At 38.2% G+C, this 22821-nt stretch overlaps 1 protein-coding gene across 2 annotated transcripts in view; it reads right to left on the reverse strand.

Annotated features, from left to right (window-relative positions):
* kif7 (kinesin family member 7) overlaps window positions 1-22821 on the reverse strand; it is a 36703-nt gene that overhangs the window by 12226 nt on the left and 1656 nt on the right. The window contains exons 2-11 of one of the 2 annotated variants that reach the window (XM_079843465.1): window positions 17586-17976; window positions 16974-17174; window positions 15043-15430; window positions 13684-14224; window positions 13351-13518; window positions 8990-9187; window positions 6166-6314; window positions 5409-5533; window positions 5114-5275; window positions 287-489 (exon numbers count right to left, since the gene is read on the reverse strand). In XM_079843465.1, the coding sequence (XP_079699591.1) occupies window positions 287-489; window positions 5114-5275; window positions 5409-5533; window positions 6166-6314; window positions 8990-9187; window positions 13351-13518; window positions 13684-14224; window positions 15043-15430; window positions 16974-17174; window positions 17586-17913 (2463 nt within the window). In that variant the 5' untranslated portion in view covers window positions 17914-17976. The remainder of the gene's footprint in view (window positions 1-286; window positions 490-5113; window positions 5276-5408; window positions 5534-6165; window positions 6315-8989; window positions 9188-13350; window positions 13519-13683; window positions 14225-15042; window positions 15431-16973; window positions 17175-17585; window positions 17977-22821) is intronic. The other variant, XM_079843466.1, reaches the window with a different exon arrangement.

The raw sequence follows: 22821 nt of genomic DNA on the forward strand, positions 1-22821 counted from the left end.
TAGCGTAAGCTTTTTGAGAGGTGTTACACTTTCTTTGTAACTTGAATATTGAAGGCGGTTACCTAAATACCTAAAAAAAATATATATATATGTCCTATTGTTTGTAATTTGTGTCTTTGCTTCTCCTTTTATTATTGTAAAATGTACTGTTTCAGTTCATGCTGTAGAATCAAAATACTGACATTTTTGGTATTGTGACAACCCTAAAACCTTTATAGAGAAACGCCACTCAAAAGGGATTTCCATAATGATGCCTTTCGGCAAGGCAATGCTGCCAGACACAGACCTGAACTTTGCTCTGTGCAGCTGCGATTTTCCTCCTGCACTCCTGAGCTTTAGAGCGGTCAGCGGCATCACGGCTGCCCTGAACCTCCAGTTCCTGCAGCTGCTTTTGTGCCTCTGTGAGCTCCACACGGGCCTGCTCCGCCTCGGCTTCCAGCTCAGAGATCTTACGACTGTACTGCCTGTTCATGGCCTGGGCATCCTTACCTACAGAAAGAGTGGACATGATAATTATAACAGAACACTGATAATGATAAACTCATAATGGACGATGAGAGAAGTCAGGGGTCTGTAAGTTTTAGTTTATGAAAACAAGGATGCATTAAATTGAACAAAAGTGACAGTAAAGACATTCATAATGTCACAAAATACTTCTATTAAAAAAAAGCTGTTATTTTGATATTTCTATTAATCACAGAATCCTGAAAAAAACATGTTTTAATATTTTAAAATAAAATAAGTTATTTTAAATTGTTTTAGTTTTTTTGAACAAATAAATGCAACCTTGGTGAACATAACAGACTTCTTCCAAAAACATCAAAAAATCTTACCAACAACAGACATTTGAACAGTAGTATCTAGGCTGCCTAACGTGCAAAGAAAAATTCACATGTTTAAATTGAACTGCTACTGTTGTGCCACTTTCTAATGCAACTTATAAAATCAATAAAATCGAAATAAAATCATTAAGTCCCATTAAAAAGTATCATCTGTTGGAGTCGTAACCTAGTGGTTCACATACTTGCTTGGATATGCTGTGTCGGGGTGCCTTCATGCAAAATTAAAGCGAATTTCTAACATTTACAGGTAAGACTATAACCATAAAATATAATTTAAGCAGCTCTCAAGCACATTGAACAACACAAGCATCTGTTACAAAACACTGGGCGCTGGAAACTCTATGAGCTTCTTTAAAGCATTTAATATAATATGCTCCCACGCTTTGGACAACGTGTATCGTGAATGTTTCCACTGCAGCTAAGCTCTGTAACCTCTGCCATTTTGTTTCATAGAAATGTGTTTTTCACTGCTGTAAAGTGGCACAACTGATGAGGGTTCCTGCGTGCACAGACAGATGGTGGAATTCGTTTGTCAATACTTTTCTCATTATCCATTATTAATGATTTTATTCATTAGTCTTTACACATTGTTTGGGCACATAAATTGCTGCCGGGATGACGTATTTAATGACGGATACGTCCTTATTTCTGTATGCCAAGCTGGAAGAGCTGATGAGCTTTTGTTTTATTATTTTATTATTACAGACAATAAGCTCTAAGGATGGAAGTGAGTTTATGAAGTATAAGTGAGGCTTTATATTTTGTTATGCAATTAAAAAACACTGTATAATTGCATTTCATCAACTAAATAAACATAAAATTAAAGGAGACCTAGTATGCAAAATTCACTTTATATTGTTTTTGAACCTATTTATGTGTCTGCAGTGTGTGTACACAACCACCCTATTGTGTTAAAAGTCCATCCACCCGGTTTGTTATTTTCCCCATAAATCTGAAACAGTGTCTCAAAATGAGCCGTTCAGGAATGTGATCCAATGTAAGGTCACATTGGAACAGGCCCCGCCCACGACTGTCACGGAATCTGCCCTAATATCTTAACTCCTCCCCTGAGTGGGCAGTATACAGTCCGCCATGTTTATCTCCTGGCCACAGCATTTAACAGAAGCATCCAAGTAAGGCATGTATTCTTATTAAAGCTCCTAAAAGATATTCAAATCAAGAGCAGTGAGTGATTTTCTGTTTTTCTTTTGTTGTTTCGTACATATTAAGAACATATACAGCACAGGTACAGTACATTACGCTGCTGTCGCTTTAATAAAAAGATCTAATAAACACATGCGATTTCTTTCCCTGCTGTTTACTTTCACAGACATAACCGACTGTGTTTGTGAACTTTGTGTGTATTTGACAGTTTAAGTGCAATAACGGCAGTTTCACACTGCAAGTGTGAGCTTCACATCAGCATAACTACACTGTCACTGCAGCTCCAGACACGTAAGAGTATTCACACTGGAAGCGTTTGTACAGTGTCAGCTCCAACGCTACATATGATGCTCACTTATATTTGTTTTTAGAAGTTGGTCATTTATAAACTTGATAGCCTTGAAAGTTTTTTAACATGGGGAGGTGTAGGCTACAACATTCGCATGTAAGTGGTAAACAACAAACAAACAAGAAAACAGCTCAGATCATGTCGTTTCATTCATACTTCTGTATTTTTACAAGACCGCAAACTCTGTGGACAAATTTGGGTACTGAAACCCCCGCTTCCCTGCTGCTGACACAACTCTCCTGCTTGATGTTCACGCGCTGTTCCTGCTCTCGGTGTGAATGCACTCATTGCTTAACATGCACGCCGAAAAAAATATGCACTGCTCACACGCCGCTCATGCTTGCGGTGTGAAATGGTATTTTGAGCTGAAACTTATATATATAACTAGGGATGCACCGATATGAACATTTTGGCCGATACCGATAACCGATAATTCTTAATATTTGAAAGCCGATAACCGATATATTGGCCGATAAATCTAAATACAAATTTTAATAAACTCTGAGAGCCTGATTACAAAAACAAAAGGCTCACCATTAAAAGCCATGCCCCAAACACTTCAACATAAATCAAACCTATACACTACAGTAGCCTATTTGAACCAGTGTGAGATTCCTTACCGTTTCAAATTAATTTTACACTCCTATGGCCAAATTTTTTTTTTAACACTTTACAATAAGGTTTAATTTTTGTTAGTATTAGTTAACCAACAATGAATGAACAATACTTCAACAGGATTTATTAATTTAAGTTCAAGTTAATCTCATATAAACATATTCAGACCCAAAGTTGTGTCTTTTAACATTAGGTATGAACTGTGAATGGACTGTTACAAAACACAAGCATTTTATTACTAAAAGAAACAAAGGTTATTGCTCTCGGTTTGTTCATGATAGTTAATGCATTAATAAAATGAGACCTTATTTGTAAAATGTTACCAAAAATTATATTGTCTAAAAAATAAAAATAATATACCTAAATAATGCAAACAAGTAATTGAACAGCATTACTTAGGCTGCATAATAAAGAATCAGAATGCAAGTGCATGAAATAACCTCCGCACAGACGATAAAGAAATGGTTTTAATCAAACCATATTGTTGATGGAAATGATACGAGAACAATAAAAGTGCTAATTATAAAAAATAATGCTTCTGTGTTTTTGAAAAAAAAAAAAAAGTTTAATATTACAGTAATAGTAAACATCTGTAATATAAGTCTAGTCTATTAGGAATAATGTTGCTGTTTGAGAGCGCGCTGGAGCTTGAGAGAATGAACGAACAACCATAAACTGAAGCGCTTAGAAGTTTAATTAACAACTAAACGCATCATATATGAGAACAATCAGATATTTATACAAAATAAATATAATATTACAACTTATATTAGCACAAAATCACGCATAGGTGAAGGGTTATAACTCCTGTGGATGCTCTTCCACTGTTTGAGAGCGTGCTGAAACTTAAGATGATCACCGGTACAGTGAAGCACTGCGGGTTATTGACTTAACGAAACACATCCTATATGACTTTAATCAGATGTTTATACTACAAAAACGTAATATTACGACTTACATATGCTTAAAATGACGCGAATGCACAAGCGAACTTGACTGTGCTGGTCAGAATGCGTTGTTGACGCTTCCCACAACAGCGCGCTGAAAAACAACTAAACCCAGAGAATTCACTACGTTTATAACAGAAATATTCTCATTGCAGTGTTATGTATAGGACAGTCCCAGTAGTTATTAATGCTGTGCATTTCTGTTTGAAATGCGCGCGCCGGTACAATGAAGTGCTTTACTGCATCGTTAATTAACTCAACCAAACGCATCCTATATGGGATTATATACACAAAATAATAAATATAATATTACAACTTACAATGGCACAAAAGGCTGTGAATGCACAAGCAAACTTTACTGTGCTCGTCATGAAGGTGCAACTCCGTGGGCGCGCGCTGAAGCTAAAGACCGGTACAATGAAGTGCTTTACTGCATCGTTTATTAACTCAACCAAACGCATCCTATATGATATTACATACACAGAATAATAAATATAATATTACAACTTACAATGGCACAAAAGGCTGTGAATGCACAAGCAAACTTGACTGTGCTCGTCATGAAGGTGTAACTCCGTGAGCGTGCTCTTCCCTCAACAAACGTGCTGAAACACAACGCTCTTTTACAGCCTATTCTATTCTCATTATCATTTTATGTAGATTATAGAAGACTTGCGCTGCACATGTTGCACATAACTGTATTTTCCTTTTCGAAGTGATTCCAAACATATTTAGAGCAATTCAAACCCATCATGGTGGACAGCGCGTCCGTCTCAGCTGAAGGAAATAATACATTATCTATCGGCTTGACTATATCGGTCAAATTTTCTTATTGGACCGATAACGATAACATCAAAAATAATCATTTATCGGCCGATAACGATATGTTGCCGATATATCGTGCATCCCTATATATAACTTATATTACGTCTTGTAAAAAGGGGCATAAAAGTTCGCATTTAAGTAAACACAGGCAGTAGCAAAATAAAGAACAAAAAAAACCCATTTAAAAGCAAAAATCATGTAAACTGCTCTTCCAGTGGAGATTAATGTAATTATCATAAGTGCACACAAATATTTTCAGGTATTTGAGTCGGTACTCTGTAGTACAGATAATGTAGAAAACATGTGTTACGTTATTTTAATATTGACTTTTATTTTAGTACTGGCATAATAGGTTTTCCCATTGACCTCACCTGTTTTGACCAGCTCTTTAATGAGTTCCTCCTTCATGCGGATGGTGATGGAGAGCTCTCTGATCTTCTGCTGTGCCTGGAGAAGCCCTCTCTCCGAGCAGAACTCGCCCCCAAAACCTCTCACGCTCTCCCACACCGAGCTCTCGCCAATGCTGGTGTTAGCTGGAGAATCAATCAAAACAAATCAAAGTGACCTGACTGAAAGTTGGAAAGAAACTAATGGGGGCCAGTGTCCTTCCCTGAAACACTGAGACCCTCAAGGCTTGTCAAATGTTTACAAGGATGTTTAACTCACATGTGCGCCTGGTGCATTGTATGCCAGGAGGATGGCCAAGTCCAAGCGCCTGAGGCAGGGGAGCCCTGGCAGAAGATCCTTGGAGCAATATAGCATCTTTTTTTGTCCAGGTTACATTGATGGATCTGACAAAAAATAAGGCAATGCTAAATAGATTTCTAAATAGACAGCCATTTCTTCTCAATTAAAAGGGCTATAAGTAGAATTCAGAAACCCTTGTTATAAGCGACACCGGTGGCCATCAAGTGAACTGCAGCCAGCAACTTATTGCACATGTACAAAAGACTGAATGTGATATAGTCACGTTGAAGTTCATTTTTGTTCTTTACTTAGAAGTTAAAAGGAGAAGATGAAAATATATTTGCAGTGACATACTGTTAACAAATATCCAGACGATCAGGCTGCTGAGAACAACGTTTAAATGAATATGTAAATATGTTCTGCATGCTTTCCTCTAAACAACAAAATAAACACGCATCAAAAATGACAGTGGTGAGAAACAAAACAGCAGTTAAGAAAGCATCGGATCATAGCGATCTGGCTGCAATTCACCAGCATCAAGTCAAGTCCTTCACATGAAAATCAGTCTGCAGGCTTTCACAGGCAACCTAGGAAGTCAAAGGTGGTCACGTTTTTTTAAGTTTTGTTACAAGCTGTTCATACATTGTCAATAAAAAAGCAATCAATACATTGAAATTCTTACATATAGCCCCTTTAACCTTCTCATCAGCATTATGATTAATACCATCTTCCATACTTGCGTTTATCTCTGGTGGTTTGAACATGTCCATCTTCATCTCGGTTTACTTCTTTTCCAGAAGTTTCATAGTAAGCGTTTCCATGTTCGCGGTCCCACTGGGTCTGGTCTGAAAATGAGCTGCTGTCCACTGATGCACCCATTTCAACCTAAAAAACAGTTTGCATAAAAGGTTAAAAAAATTGACTGGACATCATTTTAATTTCATATTAAAGCACTAAATCTATACATCAACAATTTCACCCAAAATAATGCTAATTAACTATATTATTTGGTAAAATAATTAATTGTATTATATAGTGGTGTCAACAATAATCGATTCAGCGATGCATCGCAATGCGGGGCATGCACGATTCAGCATCGATGCACCCAAAGCTTGGAAAGCGGACATCTGGGCACATTTCGGATTCTGACGCCGGCTTCACACCGCACGCGTTAGCAGGGCAGGAGCGGTGGGTATGGAGAGCGGGAGCCCGCGCCCCCATTGTGAATTCACACTGACAGCGTTTGTCTCGCGCAGCTTGTATATTGCAAATACAGACAAATATTGTACATTATGTCACATTTTCCGGTCTTCTCCTCCGAGCCCCGTCTGTCTCGTGCTTTGATTTATGATGGGCAGCATATGCTGTGATTGTGAAACACACGGGGCACTTCACTACATGATTTCATGGTGAAATTTGTTATTTTCCATGTTAATCTGGTCAGTTTTGATCAAGAACAATCCACTGTGGCTTTAAATCAGCGTGAGCAGCGCGGCAAAAATAGACTCTGTGCCGAAACGATCGCGGCACTGCTGCTCCTGCTCCTGCGATGCGCTGCCGTGCCGCCTCTGCATGCGATGTGAATGCTCTAATCTGTTAACATGGGCGCCGAAAAAAATATGCGCTGCTTACGCCCTGCTAACGCGCCTGCCACACTAAAATCAAGCACAAGAATTGACGAGTCCCTGGTGTCAACGTTACTGTGTGTTGCACTGAATATTTTTATTGCTGGGTGCCTGGGTGGTGGTTGTTGTTACAATAGTGTGACTGTAATTACGGATTAATATTTGCACAGGAGTTCATGAAGTGCCCTGTCTTAGAGTTTTTTACTGTGTGTAAAAAAAAACCACTTATGTTCACTGCTGGAAAAAGTTGGCTTAGTTGGTTATTATTGCTCTATATAATTTCAAATGGTTCTAAAGCAGAGAGAAGAGAAACATTTCTCAATCAAAGCACTAAAAGCAGTGATTTATGTTTTCTTTTTCAGGTTTGAAAATGCCATATCCAATACCCTGTACCATTCAATTTTATTTTATTTAATGACATTTATGTCAAAGATACAGGAGAGTGATAATTCACACATAGCAGCCAATAAAATCTGTTGTTCAATATCTGACTGCTTGTATTGCCTCATGACTGATTAAAAATGTGCCTTGTTGTGTGCAGTAGAATTTTGATGCATCGCAATGCATCGTAGAATCGAATTGAATCGAATCGTTACCTGGTGAATCGTAATCGAATCCAATTGTGAGGGCAGTGCCAATGCACACCCCTAGTATTATATTTAATAAATTAAAATATATGTGTTGAACAATTGTGTCTTTTTTAAATAATAATTAAAATAATAAATTTATAATAATTTTGGGGTTGTTAGAACACCCAATATACTGTGAAATATCTGATACACACAAAACCACACAATTTTAATTCATTATTTGGTAGACACATTTCCTTTTTCTATTATTATATTTAATAAACTAATATATATTGAACAGTGATGTCTTTCATATCACTATGTTGAGGTTACCAGCATTTAATTGCAATAAGATTTTTTTTAAATGTTTTTGAAAGGTCTCTTTGCTCACCAAGGATATATTTATCTGATAAAAAATACAGTAATATTGTGAAATATTATTACTATTTAAAATAATGTGAATATATTTTAAATGTATTCTTGTGATGTACTCCATTCTTCAGTGTCACATTATCCTTCAGAAATCATTCTACTATACTGATTTGCTGCTCAAGAAACATTTCTTATTATTAGCAATGTTGAAAGTTTTCCTGCTTAATATTTTTGTGGAAATATATATTTTTAAAAAGGATTTTATTTTAAATAGATTTTTGTAACAATGGAAAAACTGTTTACTGTCACATGAGGAATTGAATGTGTCCTTGCTGAATAAAAGTATTAATTAATAATAAAAAAAGACTTAGAACAGTAGCTTTAGTTTACATTATCTTGACAAGGGCTGTAAAATATACACACTAGACAGTGAATCAAAGACAAAGTCCCTGTATACTGTACCAAAAAAAAAAAAAACTGTACTTGGAAAAAGTGTTTCTGTTGTTTTATCCTCCTTTTGCAAATGACAAATTTTCTATAAACATACAAAAATGATATAATAGCTAGCTGCTGTTACAGCTGATATTTTCTCGTCACTGCCATCTGTCGTTTTGGAGAATGGCTGGTGCCAAGCGAAAGTTAAAACAAGACTTAACACATAACCGCTCATGGCTTATTGCTTTAATAAATAACCCTGTCTCCAGACAATACATACAATGCCAGCTTGTCATACAACAGGGGTTTAGGTTGTATAACCCACTGTTAAGACATCACAGTGGCCATGGCAATTAGCAGAATTTGTTTGAATCAGAGAGTATGTGGGTGAAGTAAAAAACGCAGAATTAGACAGCGTGTGTGGCAAGTGTTTGAAGATGTTTGTGTACTACTAACGGCTCAGCCCAGGTGGCGGCAGCTGTGGATTGTTTCTTGAATTAAAGTTGATGTGTGTATGTGGTCGAGGATGCTGTGAGACAAATCAAAACATATCAATTACCTGTCTGGCGAGGCTTCTGCCCACATCACTGTCGCAGGGAGGAGTGAGACGACCGGAGCTGTCTGATGTCTGCAGCAGTGAGTTGATAGGAGCAGTGTGAGGTCTCTGTTTCAGGTGGAGCATTCCCACTCCACCAGGCTGAGCTAACAGACTGTAAAGCTCTGATATTAGATCCTGCTGCTCTTGTAGCTTATCGCTCTAGAAACGAGAGAAAACAACATGCAGTTACAACCTTGTGAAAATACCAAAGATGTCCCCAGTACTGTTTTAAGGTTTATGTGTGTAACAGACAGAGAGACAACAAACAGACAGATAGAACGATAGATAGATATATAGATAGAACGAGATTATATATACACACACACACACACACACACACTCACCTAAAGGATTATTAGGAACACCTGTTCATTTTATCATTAATGCAATTATCTAATCAACCAATCACATGGCAGTTGCTTCAATGCATTTAGGGGTGTGGTCCTGGTCAAGACAATCTCCTGAACTCCAAACTGAATGTCAGAATGGGAAAGAAAGGTGATTTAAGCAATTTTGAGCGTGGCATGGTTGTTGGTGCCAGACGGGCCGGTCTGAGTATTTCACAATCTGCTCAGTTACTGGGATTTTCACGCACAACCATTTCTAGGGTTTACAAAGAATGGTGTGAAAAGGGAAAAACATCCAGTATGCGGCAGTCCTGTGGGGGCGAAAATGCCTTGTTGATGCTAGAGGTCAGAGGAGAATGGGCCGACTGATTCAAGCTGATAGAAGAGCAACTTTGACTGATATAACCACTCGTTACAACCGAGGTATGCAGCAAAGCATTTGTGAAGCCACAACACGCACAAACCTTGAGGCGGTTGGGCTACAACAGCAGAAGACCCCACCGGGTACCACTCATCTCCACACAAATAGGAAAAAGAGGCTACAATTTGCACGAGCTCACCAAAATTGGACAGTTGAAGACTGGAGAAATGTTGCCTGGTCTGATGAGTCTCGATTTCTGCTGAGACATTCAGATGGTAGAGTCAGAATTTGGCGTAAACAGAATGAGAACATGGATCCATCATGTCTTGTTACCACTGTGCAGGCTGGTGGTGGTGGTGTAATGGTGTGGGGGATGTTTTCTTGGCACACTTTAGGCCCCTTAGTGCCAATTGGGCATCGTTTAAATGCCACGGCCTACCTGAGCATTGTTTCTGACCATGTCCATCCCTTTATGACCACCATGTACCAATCCTCCGATGGCTACTTCCAGCAGGATAATGCACCATGTCTCAAAGCTCGAATCATTTCAAATTGGTTTCTTGAACATGACAATGAGTTCACTGTACTAAAATGGCCCCCACAGTCACCAGATCTCAACCCAATAGAGCATCTTTGGGATGTGTTGGAACGGGAGCTTCATGCCCTGAATGTGCAATTGTGCATCCCACAAATCTCCATCAACTGCAAGATGCTATCCTATCAATATGGGCCAACATTTCTAAAGAATGCTTTCAGCACCTTGTTGAATCAATGCCAAGTAGAATTAAGGCAGTTCTGAAGGCAAATGTGGGTCAAACACAGTATTAGTATGGTGTTCCTAATAATCCTTTAGGTGAGTGTGTGTGTGTGTATATATATATATATATATGTATATGTATACAGTGAGGAAAATAAGTATTTGAACACCCTGCTATTTTGCAAGTTAGAAACTTAGAAATCATGGAGGGGTCTGAAATTGTCGTCGTAGGTGCATGTCCACTGTGAGACATAATCTAAAAAAAAAATATCCAGAAATCACAATGTATGATTTTTTAACTATTTATTTGTATGATACAGCTGCAAATAAGTATTTGAACACCTGAGAAAATCAATGTTAATATTTGGTACAGTAGCCTTTGTTTGCAATTACAGAGGTCAAACGTTTGCTGTAGTTTTTCACCAGGTTTGCACACACTGCAGGAGGGATTTTGGCCCACTCCTCTTCTCAAGATCAGTCAGGTTTCTGGCCTGTCGTTGAGAAACACGGAGTTTGAGCTCCCTCCAAAGATTCTCTATTGGGTTTAGGTCTGGAGACTGGCTAGGCCACGCCAGAACCTTGATATGCTTCTTACAGAGCCACTCCTTGGTTATCCTGGCTGTGTGCTTCGGGTCATTGTCATGTTGGAAGACCCAGCCTCGACCCATCTTCAATGCTCTAACTGAGGGAAGGAGGTTGTTCCCTAAAATCTCACAATACATGGCCCCGGTCATCCTCTCCTTAATACAGTGCAGTCACCCTGTCCCATGTGCAGAAAAACACCCCCAAAGCATGATGCTCCCACCCCCATGCTTCACAGTAGGGATGGTGTTCTTGGGATGGTACTCATCATTCTTCTTCCTCCAAACACGTTTAGTGGAATTATGACCAAAAAGTTCTATTTTGGTCTCATCTGACCACATGACTTTCTCCCATGACTCCTCTGGATCATCCAAATGGTCATTGGCAAACTTAAGACGGGCCTGGACATGTGCTGGTTTAAGCAGGGGAACCTTCGATGCCATGCATGATTTCAAACCATGACGTCTTAGTGTATTACCAACAGTAACCTTGGAAATGGTGGTCCCAGCTCTTTTCAGGTCATTGACCAGCTTCTCCCGTGTAGTTCTGGGCTGATTTCTCACCTTTCTTAGGATCATTGAGACCCCACGAGTTGAGAACTTGCATGGAGCCCCAGTCCGAGGGAGATTGACAGTCATGTTTAGCTTCTTCCATTTTCTTATGATTGCTCCAACAGTGGACATTTTTTCACCAAGCTGCTTGGCAATTTCCCCGTAGCCCTTTCCAGCCTTGTGGAGGTGTACAATTTTGTCTCTAGTGTCTTTGGACAGCTCTTTGGTCTTGGCCATGTTAGTAGTTGGATTCTTACTGATTGTATGAGGTGGACAGGTTTCTTTATGCAGCTAACGACCTCAAACAGGTGCATCTAATTTAGGATAATAAATTAAGTGGAGGTGGACATTTTAAAGGCAGACTAACAGGTCTTTGAGGGTCAGAATTCTAGCTGATAGACAAGTGTTCAAATACTTATTTGCAGCTGTATCATACAAATAAATAGTTAAAAAAATCATATATTGTGATTTCTGGATTTTTTTTAATTTAGATTATGTCTCTCACAGTGGACATGCACCTACGATGAAAATTTCAGACCCCTCCATGATTTCTAAGTGGGAGAACTTGCAAAATAGCAGGGTGTTCAAATACTTATTTTCCAGACAGACAGACAGACAGACAGACAGACAGACAGACAGACAGACAGACAGACAGACAGACAGACAGACAGACAGACAGACAGACAGATAGATAGATAGATAGATAGATAGATAGATAGATAGACAGATAGATAGATAGACAGACAGAAAGACCGATTGAACGATAGACAAATAGATTGAACGATAGAATGAACGACAGACAGATAGATTGAATGACAGACAGACAGATTGAACGATAGACAGATAAATGAACAATAAATTGAACGAAAGATTGAGGGAGATTGAACGAAAGATTGAACGACAGATAGATAGAACAACAGACAGACAGATAGATGAACAATAGACAGATAAATGAATGATAGACAAATAGATAGATAGATTGAACGATAGATTGAACGACAGACAGATTGAACAATAGACAGATAAATTAAAGATTGAATGACAGACAGAGAGATTTAACGATAGACAGAAAGAAAGATTGAACGATAGATTGAATGATAGACAGACAGACAGCAGTGTTAAATAATGTTTGGTAATTTAATGCCCAGGTTATATAAAACAAATATCACTGTTTCCACAAAAATATTAAGCAGCACGACTGTTTTCAACATTGATAATAATAATAAATAAATAATACATTTCTTGAGCAGCAAATCAGCATATTAGAATGATTTCTAAAGGATCATATGATACTGAAAACTGGAGTAATGATGCTGAAAACTCAGCTTTGCCATCACAGGAAATAAATACATTTTAAAATATATTACTATAGAAAACAGTTATTTTTAATTGTTATAATATTTCACAGTCTTGGTGAGCCGAAGAATCTTACCGACCCCACTACTTTTGAACAGTAGTACTTTTGAATAATAGTATTTTTTCTTAAATTAAAATAAAAAACGTTGCTAGATTTATGATGGTAATAACTTCACTGTATGTGAAAAGGGTCCATCAAGAGCAATACTTAGCCAATAACGTATTTTAGAGAATATTTTATTTACTATAGAAACAAAGACTTTTAAGAATTGATTCATTTCCACCTCTGGAATATAGCTGGAACATCGCACAATTAAATCATCTTTCAAAAGCACAACTAAAAGAGCAGAGAATTTAAATCCCCTCACCTGTTGTTTGTATTGTTCCATGGCATCTTCCAGGGCAGCTAGAAAGTCAGTGTTTTCTTGTTCTAGTTGCTGTATCTGGGCTTGCAGCAGGGAAATGTAGTCCTCGCGGTCTCCGTCCCAATGCTCTTTGACATGGTCAGGATCCTTTGGCATAAATAAATCCCACTGCTGTGTGAATTACGCAGATAATCACAGTTTACATCACAACATTTGAGCATATCTGAAATTAATGCTTGAGAAATAATGACCTGACAAGAGGCATAATTGCCTTTTTATGATGAATTGTTAAATATTAAATATTAATATCTGAAAATGGATGTGCCTGCAGCCAACCTGGTTGTTCAGTGCTGCCCGCCCCCTTTTTAGCGCAGTGCTGTCCTCAGTAGAGCTGCTCTCAATGCCACTGTCCAGCCCCGATGCTGAGGTCAGGCCGCTGCGTTCCTCCTCAACGGCACAAAGCCACTCTTTCACCCGCAGGAGCTGACCTGCATTCAGAGTTCCTTCCCCCTGCAGCTCTGTCAAAAGCCTGTAGGCCGAGTCCGTGCACGTCCTGTAGTGGGCGCTCTCTGCTTGCAGCTTTCTCACGTCCAGTTCAAAGGGCCGAAGTCTCTTCTCGGGGTCGGAACGAGCGATGATGCGGGTTTCAGAGCGCTGGCGGTTTTCAAGAGCTCGTCTTAGCGCTTTGATCTGGAGTTCAAGGCCCTCGACGCGGTCAGGCTCCCCTCGGCAGTTGACTGTGGCCCGGTTCTGGATGTTACGAGCCCGCTTGGCATAGTTGAGTGTATTTAGGCTCTCATCAAAGTCTGAGGAGGAAGGGCTTATGCAGGCAATCATGAGGGTTTTGGCGTTGCCTCCAAGAGAGTCCTTTAAGATCCTGACAAGATGCAACACAGATAGACACATCGTCAACCTTTCAAGCTTTTAAACTATATAAAGGCGATGTTGCACATCGTCCCTTTCCAATACCACCGAGATAATTTTAATCAGATATATGTTTTTGAAAGACGTCTGTATTTGATCAAATACAAAACAGTACATTTTTAAAATATTATTAACATTTTATTTCTTATTCCTGTGACGTCAAAGCTGAATTTCCAGCATCGTTACTGAAGTCTTCAGTGTCACATGATCCTTCAGAAATCATTCTAATATGCTGATTAGCTGCTCAAGAAACATTTATTATTATAAACAGTAGTGCTGTTTAATGTTTTTGTGGAAACTGTGATCATTTATTTTCAGGATTCTTTGAATAGAAGGGCTCAAAAGTGAAGCATTTATTTGAAATTGAAAAGCCAGTTTAATGCATCCTTGTGGTATAAAGTTATTCATTTCTTTAAAAAAACAGCAATAAATTACATTTTAAAATATATTAATAGAAAACAAAAATGCAGCCTTGGTGAACATAAGTGACTTTTCATGCGTGTCAAACTAAATTTTTATATTTTCTAAACGAAACAAAACAAAAAAAGTGCTTGTTTTAGCACCTATGGCTATTTTCAAGAAACAGTTCAAATACACTTAAAAGACGACAAATAATTTACATTCAGAAAGATCAAATCTACTATTTTTCCTGTTGACAGCTCACTGAAAAATACAGCCTTTTTTATTTATATATAACTTTAAAAGAAAGCAATAGTAAAAGTAATTCTTGCTTTAGCAAACACTACTATTAGCATAAAAAAAAGGTTTTACCTGGTGATTTTGGAATCCCTGTATGGGATATGGGTGCCTTTTCTTTTGGGGTCCCCAAGCGCTCCAATGACATTCCCGAGAGCGAGAAGTCCACTGTTGATCTGAATGCTCTCCTTGAGCCGTTCACCGGTGTTGCCGGTTTTGAGGATTCGCTCTGATCCAGCCAGGTCCACGAAATGGAATTTGGAAGAGAGGATCTGCACAGTCCCGGATGCTGCTCGAGAACCTCCACGCCTCTGTTCCATGAGCACTGTGAAGATGGTGTGAGAGCGACTGGAGTGGGGGTTCATCTGGGTGGCCCCTGTGTGACGGGCCGTCTTTCCTGACTCTAAGAGACTCAGCACCTCATCAAGTCCCTCCACTTCACATTCCTTCACACCACAAAGCACTGTGGGTAAACACAAAAGATGTCTTTCTTTTTCTGAACAGTCACATATTGCAAATTGAAATTTCCTGATTAGCCAACTAGTCTAAATGGGCAGCTTTAAAGAGTCACAACACAAAACAGACTAAAGATGTGTCCCAAATGATGCACTACAGATTTATGCACTATGTACTCAACCGTGCAGTGTTTGAACTTTATAAGGTTGTTTTGTCATGCAACATCAGAGTCTGGTAGCCCGTAATTAAAGTTGCGACAGTCAAGTGCATGAAGTGTCCAACATGTCACACGTTTTTCCGGTTAAATAAGTGCATCATCTGGGTATTTAAAGAATAATATGCAAATTGAAAAAACAGAAACAGAAAATTAAGCTTTTTAACAGAGGATAAGCATATTAAAAATAAGTGAATAATAAACCGATGCTCTCAGGATTTTGAGGGGTCTTTGTCGACTTATTGGGAGCTGACATGATTTCGAGTTATGTGCAGTGTGGCATGCTATAATTAATCTAAAAAAATGAATAATTATAAGAAAGGTTACAAAAATATATTAATTATCAAACAACAATAAATCTTGAATTATTGTATATGGAGGTTTTTTATTATTAAAATATGAAAAATGCATAAATAGTTGACTTTTGAGAATAAGTAAAAGTAGAATTTTTGTTGATTTTTGTACACTAGCATTCGAAAGCTTGGGCTCAGTAAAATTTGTTTTAATTTACACTTTTATTAGTACTTTTATGGGCATTAGAGGGCAGGTCCAGAGGAAGACCATCAAAGAACTTGCCACATTTGCTGAAAGGAGCAGTCACTGGCTGTGGTTGAGAAGAAAGGAGATAGTGTGGGGAATCAAATGACCACTTGGTCCCTTTACGACACACACCCAGGTCTGATCAGCCTGTGGTGGGCCTGCCTCAGTGGAAGGTGTCTTGTGGTAAATGGCTGAAACACCCAATGAAGCCAAGGTGCACAACTGAAGATGTGTCATACAGGAGGAAACAGCAATCGAGGAGGAGTCACCAATGAAACCCTCCAACTTAGACGATGCCTCAAAACCCACGTAAGGCAAGTATTGGACTGAACCATTTAGGATTGCAACTTTTATTCCTATTACATCATTTGAATTTATTGAGGACTTTTTATAAATGCATTAAATTGATCAAAAGTGACAGTAAAGACATTTATGTTACAAAAGATTTCTTTTGAAATCTCTATTTATCAAAGAATCCTGAAACAAATGTATTACAGTGTCCACAAAAATACTAAGCATAATATTAAAATAATTAGATAATAATACGAAATGCTTCTTGAGCAGCAAATCAGCATATCAGTGAAGGATCATATAACACTGGAGAGTGGAGAAATGGCTGTTGAAAATTCAAATTTGCGTCATTTTACTGTACTTTTGGTTACATAAATGCATCCATCATTGGTGAGCATAAAAGAATTACATTAAATCTTACCAAACCATAACTTTTGATTGGTAGTGTCGTTTTGCACATCCCTACTTATTCTACATCTTGCATCAGTTTTCCTCTCACACTTACCTATGTTGCCCTTTTCATCCTCTCGAATATGTATGTCTTTGCTGGCCGTCTCAACTTCCAAAAGGTCTCTGAAGACCTCTTTGTAAACCTCCATGTACGACACTCGGACAGAGAAGTCAGCGAGGTCATTCTCATCCAGCAGTTTGAAGATCTCGGCCACAGCTCTGGGAATGATGCCCTGTTCGTCATCTCTAAAAGCAGCTGCGGCCAAAAAACCAACAGAAGGTTAATGAATAACTCTATGAGGCAGAATGCTAAAACGCAAGATCTCAGATTGCAAGTGGAGCGGTGGCAACTGAACCGGGGGAGGTGTTGCTGGCAGCACCAACGTGCAAACTCGTGGAAGCATTTTAACAAGACAGACAAAGCCTTTCCTAGCCTTGTGAATCATGTCTGGTCTAGATGAAGCCTATTTAATAATATGCTGTAAGGAATTGAACTTAGGCATGCTTTTGATCTGTTTACTCAACACATTAGCTGTCACAATACTCAATATACCTCCAATAAAATAAAAACATTGCACTTCAATATATTGACGAATTTCACATCATTATTTTACTGTTTATTAATATGAAGCTGCTTTGAAGCAATCTGTACTGTATAAAGACTTACAAATGTTGGCTTCTCCAATGGTGTAGGTTTTGCCCGAGCCTGTCTGCCCATAGGCAAAAACCGTGGCATTGAAACCATGAAAGAAGGCCTCGATGAGAGGTTGAACGCAGTCTGTATACACATCCTCCTGTGTAGAGCTATCCTCAAACACAAAGTCACAGTGGAAGTGGCGGTCATTGCCCAGGGTGATCCTCCTCTCCTCTGGGTCTGCAGTGATGCAACGCTCATGGTTGTGCAAAACCTCTTTGGGAAGCAGAGGACGCACCCGGATGGCCACCTGTACAGCGGTTTCCTCTACCTTACTTTGGCCGACTCCTTTGGGAGACATTGCTGAGCTGATTAGCAGACCCTCATTACTTTAGTGGGGCTGTGATACCGCTTCCTATAGGCACTGAATTGAAAGGAAATATGGATTAACAGAGTAAAGGACAAAACATCTTTGACAGACACCTTTCAATCAACCTCTAGGTCAATAATAATAGGGTCATTTTATGTCAAATCAACCAGAGGTCCCCGGCTCAAATTTTACATTTTGTTTAAAAAAAATTCTGAAGAAAGACTAGCATAAATAAATATTAATAGCCAAAATTTAATTTAATTTAATTCCCCTAAAATTAGAAATAAGATTGATAAATATTTACAGAGTCAAATTACAAGGGGGAGAAAATGACTTTAGAAAGATGTCAGCATCATTATTTTATTATTACACAAAGATTGGTAGGTCTATTTGTAATTTCTGTTGTCTATAGCAATATTTGTAGCATTATATGTCAATGGAGACATCTCAATGATGTTTTTAGATTCTGGTTCTTAAACTTTTCTTTTGGTATCTTCAATTTTAAGGCTCTGTATGGCTCACTGTGACTACATAAGTAAATTGTTAAATTGTACACATTTTCCATGGTCAAAAGCCAAACGTGGGTCACTTTGCATACAGCTAATACTTGTTTTATCAAGACGAAACGTCTGAAAAACAAATCATGTTTAAACTAGAAATGTATTTTGTTTCCCTCTATCAAAATAATTGGTTAGAACACACCTGAATATAAAAAATATATATATTTTTTCAATGTTTATGTACATCTTAAGAAGTATTAAAGATAACTCAATATCCTTTTAGATTCTGATTCTTAAAGGTCCCATGGCATGAAAATTTCATTTTATGAGGTTTTTTAACATTAATATGAGTTCCCCTAGCCTGTATATGGTTCCCAAGTCAAGTGGCTAGAAATTTTGATGGGTGTAAACCAAGTTCTGGCTGTCTTTATCTGCCTTTGAGAAAATGACAGCTCAGACGAGCTGATCTGGAATTTTCCTGTTATGATGTCATAACAGGAAAGGTTACCTCCCCCTTCCTCTCTTTTGCCCGCCCAGAGCACTCAGAGAAAATGGATTCAGTTTATGTCAGCAGAGGCTTTACAAACAGACTTAACGATATGGATTCGACAGCACCGCAACAAACAGTGAGTAACAGTGTTCATTAATCCCTGATCTGTGATCAGTGATCTCTCATGTGTAGCTAATCATTCAAGTTCACTCAGACTTTCTTTCTAGATCGTTTAATGATCGCCGTCTTGATGCCCTAAGCGTAGTGCATCAGTGAATCAAGCCAGTGACTAAAACGATCGTTTCTGTTAGTAGTATGAAACAAATCCGTTTTTAAGTGATTTAGCTACAGAGAGCGATCAAAGAACACTCTTTATAATGTCCGGAGCTGTCAATCACACGTCGCGAGTGTATCTGCACACTTGCCCAAACTGCCGTTATAATGAATGATGCTGTTATTCTGCACAACAAAGCTCTTACTGTATTCATGTCCATGTCGTGTTTGCTGTTAGTTGTGGTGAAAGCATTTTGTGAGAGAAAACGCGCTACAATGACAGAGTCGACGTGACTGGGACTGTTTATTCAGAACTCTCAGATACAAATAAGCTCGCGTTAACAGTAGTGCTCTCAACAACTCAGTACAATAAATGTAGCGGACCCCGTCCGAATGATGGCTAGACTTTACTGATGTTTCAGGAGTTTATTGAAACCGTTTATCTCCAAAAATCACCGTAAGATCTGAACAAAAAACAAAGAAGTGCGCATAAACACCTCTTACACAAACTCTATCTCCATAGCATTATCAATAACAATACAGTGAAATACACAAACATACAAATGACAGTAAACAAGCACATACACACCTATTGTCTTTTCGGGGGGTGCTAAACAAACTGTAAACTTTAAATCTGCTTAAACCCACTGAATGATGAACCGCGAGCTCTCACGAGCGCTCCCTCTTTTTTCATATAGCTCCGTAGACTGCAACAATCTAAAATAAAAGTCCCTACTTATTTACACAGATAATACAGACCTAAAACCTATTTAAATGCACAGAAATGTAAAAAAATGTACACAAAAACAAATTATAAGATACATTACAATGAAGTCTGTTACAATAAAACTTCCTACAGCTCTCCGTGGTTCACAAGTGCCCAGTCAGTCTCTCTGTGTCATGCATGCAGTGCGTGCAGTGCCTCGCTAAACCACGCCTCCTCCGTAGGGTTGGGCGATGTCCCCTAAATTGGCAGTTGACGATGTTTACAGTAAGACATCGTGATGGTCGATGATATCGTCGTTGGGGGGGGTTCTACTTAAAACTATCCTTTTGTTATTTTTACTAACCCAAATAATGCCTCATCCGCTAGGTTGAAAAAAATAGGGGGAAAAAAATAGGTTCCTTCCACTTCAGAGTTGAGCTCTTTTTATTTTAATATATCTCTTTACATAAATAGTATTTTCTACTTTAAAAAAAATTATTTCGTTATTTTACTAACCCAGTGTTTTGTATGTGAATGTTGTTTCACGTGAATATTACCAAAGGAGTGAAGCACAAAGCTTTATTTAGCCTAGAAAGGAAATAATGGTCAGATAGCACCTTTTCATTCTGTTTTGCGATCTGGATATGGTAACTCGATTTTCCGTGAATTTTAACAATAGGCCTAGTCCATTTTATCCCAATGGACATGGACATCTCGTTTATTTTCCCAAATCTTCACTCACGTCGCCATTTTCGCAGGGGATTATAAACGTTTCTTCCTTTCGTTTGCTCATAATTAAGTCTATTATAACTATTCACATCCTTTACTGTGGTAAAGTATAAAAAACACTGTGGGACGAATACTTTTTTTACTTCAAATTTTATTTAACACAGTTTGTTCTTGTTATTAAACTTGGTAAGGCGCGTCAAATTTGGTTTATTTGAATGGCGCATTTCACACACACGCCCAGTGATTTTAGTTTCGTTTTCTCTGGCAGTGAATAATCAAACATTGCCTAAATGTCTTGACCTTGTGGAAGATAAAATCCGCTCTTCACACCTTTTACAACAAGTGTTGCCTTGCAACCTCAGGAGAAAACATGAAGATGAATATATTCGAAAGGTGTCTATCCAGCTTGTGTCCCACATTCCTCTCGAAGCGCAGAGCGGTATATGACGCATCTTTGCGGGGAAATAGTATGAATCAAATATTTTTCTAATATTTAATTTTCTTATATTCTTGAGGTAACCATTATTTATTGAAAATCGTTTAAATGTTTTATAGGCGGTGTTGTTTCACTGACAGAAGTGCTAAAATAAACACGCATGCTTATGGATGTTTCAGCCTCAAATGATTTCAAAATGTAGGCTATATATATCTGGCATAGACTACAGTATTTAAAATAGCATATATGCATTTGTTACATTCTCAATTTAATTTACAGAGCAATCCCTGCTAAGTTTTTAGTTTAACCAATACTATATAATACTATCGCAACGGGGGCGTCGCATTACGATGGTGGTGTCGGTCAGCCATCACGATGGACGATGATATCCATCGGCACAACCCTACTCCTCCGCAACATAATCTAACACTCATTTCAAATGCAAAGATGTCAGCCAATCACAACAGTAGGCGTTTTCACTGAAGTCTCACAGCAGACACGCCCCTTGAAACAGGGCATTCAGCCACAGGGCAAACATCAGTATAGAAAAAATGCCTTTTATTTCTTAATTATTAAATTTTGTTGATGTAAAAATCATACTAACAATATAAGTACACCTCAGGAAACATTATAAAATAATAGAAAAATGCAATGCCATGGGACCTTTAACAAACTTTTCTGGTGCTACCAAGAGTTAATAGACCTTGGGAGAGCAACAATACTGCCTTACGAGGCATGAAACGTAGGCCTATTAGCTCCAGAATAAGTTCAAATGAACAAAATCCCTTCCAAATTTCCCTGAGACTGTTTGAAACATTACCCATATTTGGTTTCGACTATTGAAAATGGGTAAAGTTCAACAATTTGCATGGAGCCACATTGAGATATCTGTCAATGAACCATATACAGTGCCTTAATAATTAAGATACCAAAAGAAAAGGCCTAACCCCAGACTAAAATGCATGTTTGAGATATTGTAACTGAATGCAACTTGGACTGACATATCTTAAAATACGTCCGTGCCATTGTTTTGTCTCAAGATACACACCAGTAATGTTATTTTCTAAAGAAATTAGAAATTAGATGTCCTAATTGAACTAAGGCCTAATCCTGGCTTAATCTAAGCCCTGTCTGTGAAACCAGGCCCTGGTTATAGGCAAGCAATCTTTGGAAAAATAATATTTTTGCTACTCAGACAGGTGTTCAATCTTGTTTTGATACAAGAAAACAAGATACATTTCTAGTTTCAGCATTATTTGTTCTTAAAGGGTTAGTTCACCCAAAAATGAAAATAATGTCATTTATTACTCACCCTCATGCCATTCCACACCCGTAAGACCTCCGTTCATCTTCGCAACACAAATTAAGACATTTTTGTTGAAAACCGAAGGCTCAGTGAGGCCTCCATAGGGAGCAAAGATCCATTAATGTACTAAAAACATATTTAAATCAGTCCATGTGAGTACAGTGGTTGAATAGTAATATTATAAAGCGACGATAATATTTTTGGTGCGCCAAAAAAAAACTAAATAACGACCTATATTGTGATAACCGATTTCAAAAGACTGCTTCATGAAGCTTCGGAGCATATCGAATCAGCGAGTCGATTCAGTGGTTCGGAACGCCAAAGTCACGTGATTTCAGCAGTTTGGCGGTTTGAAACGCGATCTGAATCATGATTCGATACACGCCGACGCTTCATGAAGGCTGTTATTTAGTTTTTTTTGGCGCACCAAAAATATAATCGTCTCTTTATAATATAAAT

This window comes from Gobio gobio, assembly GCF_949357685.1.
Source record: "Gobio gobio genome assembly, chromosome: 2".
Lineage (NCBI taxonomy): Eukaryota > Metazoa > Chordata > Actinopteri > Cypriniformes > Gobionidae > Gobio > Gobio gobio.